The following is a 1348-nucleotide window of genomic DNA, read 5'->3' on the forward strand; positions in this document are numbered from 1 at the left end:
GGTAATTGTCCGAGGGTGGGGGCAATTGTCCTGGTGGGTAATTGTCCTGGTGGGTAATTGTCCGGGTGGGTAATTGTCCGGGGGTAGTTGTCCTAGTGGGTAATTGTCCTGGTGGGTAATTGTCCGGGTGGGTAATTGTCCGGGGGTAGTTGTCCTAGTGGGTAATTGTCCTGGTGGGTAATTGTCCGGGTGGGTAATTGTCTGGGGGGTAGTTGTCCTAGTGGGTAATTGTCCTGGTGGGTAATTGTCCGGGTGGGTAATATGTGCATAGCAGCATAGGCATGCGTTCCAGTTTTTCCCATTTCCAATTCATAGAACTGTTTGTGCATCCATAGCGTCAGGAGTGTCATAATATAGCGTGCAATGATTTATGGTGTCAGCATAACGTGTATGTAGTAGCCTATATGGCATGCACTTGGGCCGTTCAAATGATTTGTTAATTTATTATCACTATGAAAGCTTTTAAAATGATTGTGCAAGAAACAGTAACCAGATATGATAATTTTAGCGAAACATTAGCAACAAAAGTCAAAAGGAATAAAATTCGTAGTCTTGGAACGGCCCGTTGAGAATATAACATACCATTCTCTTACTAAATTGCAAATGTAGTAAATCATTTCTGGGAAGAAATGGTGGCCCTGAAAAGGGCCGGTTGGTTTCACTGGTACAGGCGCTGATTCCCATTTAATGGGCCTTGGCAGACTTCTTTGGCAGCAGGACAGCCTGGATGTTGGGCAGGACACCTCCCTGGCTGATGGTGACTCCGGAGAGCAGCTTGTTCAACTCCTCGTCGTTGCGGATGGCCAGCTGCAGATGACGTGGGATAATTCTTGACTTCTTGTTGTCGCGAGCAGCGTTACCGGCCAACTCGAGCACCTCAGCGGTTAGGTACTCAACGACGGCAGCCAGGTAGACGGGAGCTCCAGCGCCAACCCTCTCGGCATAGTTGCCCTTACGAAGCAGACGATGGATACGTCCAACAGGGAACTGCAGTCCAGCGCGACTGCTTCTGCTCTTTCCCTTTGCTCTCACCTTTCCTCCCTTACCACGACCAGACATATTGCTGACAGAATGTATACGGCGACTAAAAAGGACGACAGTGTATCCCTAAACTTTACAAGGCCCTATTTATACATCAAATGAGGATTGTACCGACCTTCACTCCCACCAATAGGCGAGCGCGAAATGTTTGTACGGGCGCGAACAAGTTTCTAACTAGCTAAACGGGTGTGACGAGTATCTGGTTTCCGCTGCTTCTCGCTTTGATTGACACGGATAATGGTGTTTCAAACGTCCGTTTGCCCTTCTCAATCCACCCGGACGCGTCTATTTTTTCCGTACCGCAAAT

General features: G+C 48.2%; 1 protein-coding gene across 1 annotated transcript; it reads right to left on the reverse strand.

The window, feature by feature from the left end:
- Positions 1-630: 630 nt before the first annotated feature.
- LOC106819202 (histone H2A) lies at positions 631-1116 on the reverse strand. Its single transcript, XM_014823850.1, has one exon. It carries the CDS (start codon positions 1057-1059, stop codon positions 685-687), a length of 375 nt encoding a protein of 124 aa, XP_014679336.1. The 5' UTR covers positions 1060-1116; the 3' UTR covers positions 631-684.
- Between the last annotated feature and the right edge of the window lie 232 nt (positions 1117-1348).

Source organism: Priapulus caudatus, unplaced genomic scaffold, assembly GCF_000485595.1.
Source record: "Priapulus caudatus unplaced genomic scaffold, Priapulus_caudatus-5.0.1 Scaffold2971, whole genome shotgun sequence".
Taxonomy (NCBI): Eukaryota; Metazoa; Priapulida; class Priapulimorpha; order Priapulimorphida; family Priapulidae; genus Priapulus; species Priapulus caudatus.

Bases quoted from the DNA above. Each gene is read 5' to 3' on its own strand.
- LOC106819202 (XM_014823850.1), bottom strand. From the start codon at position 1,059: ATGTCTGGTCGTGGTAAGGGAGGAAAGGTGAGAGCAAAGGGAAAGAGC.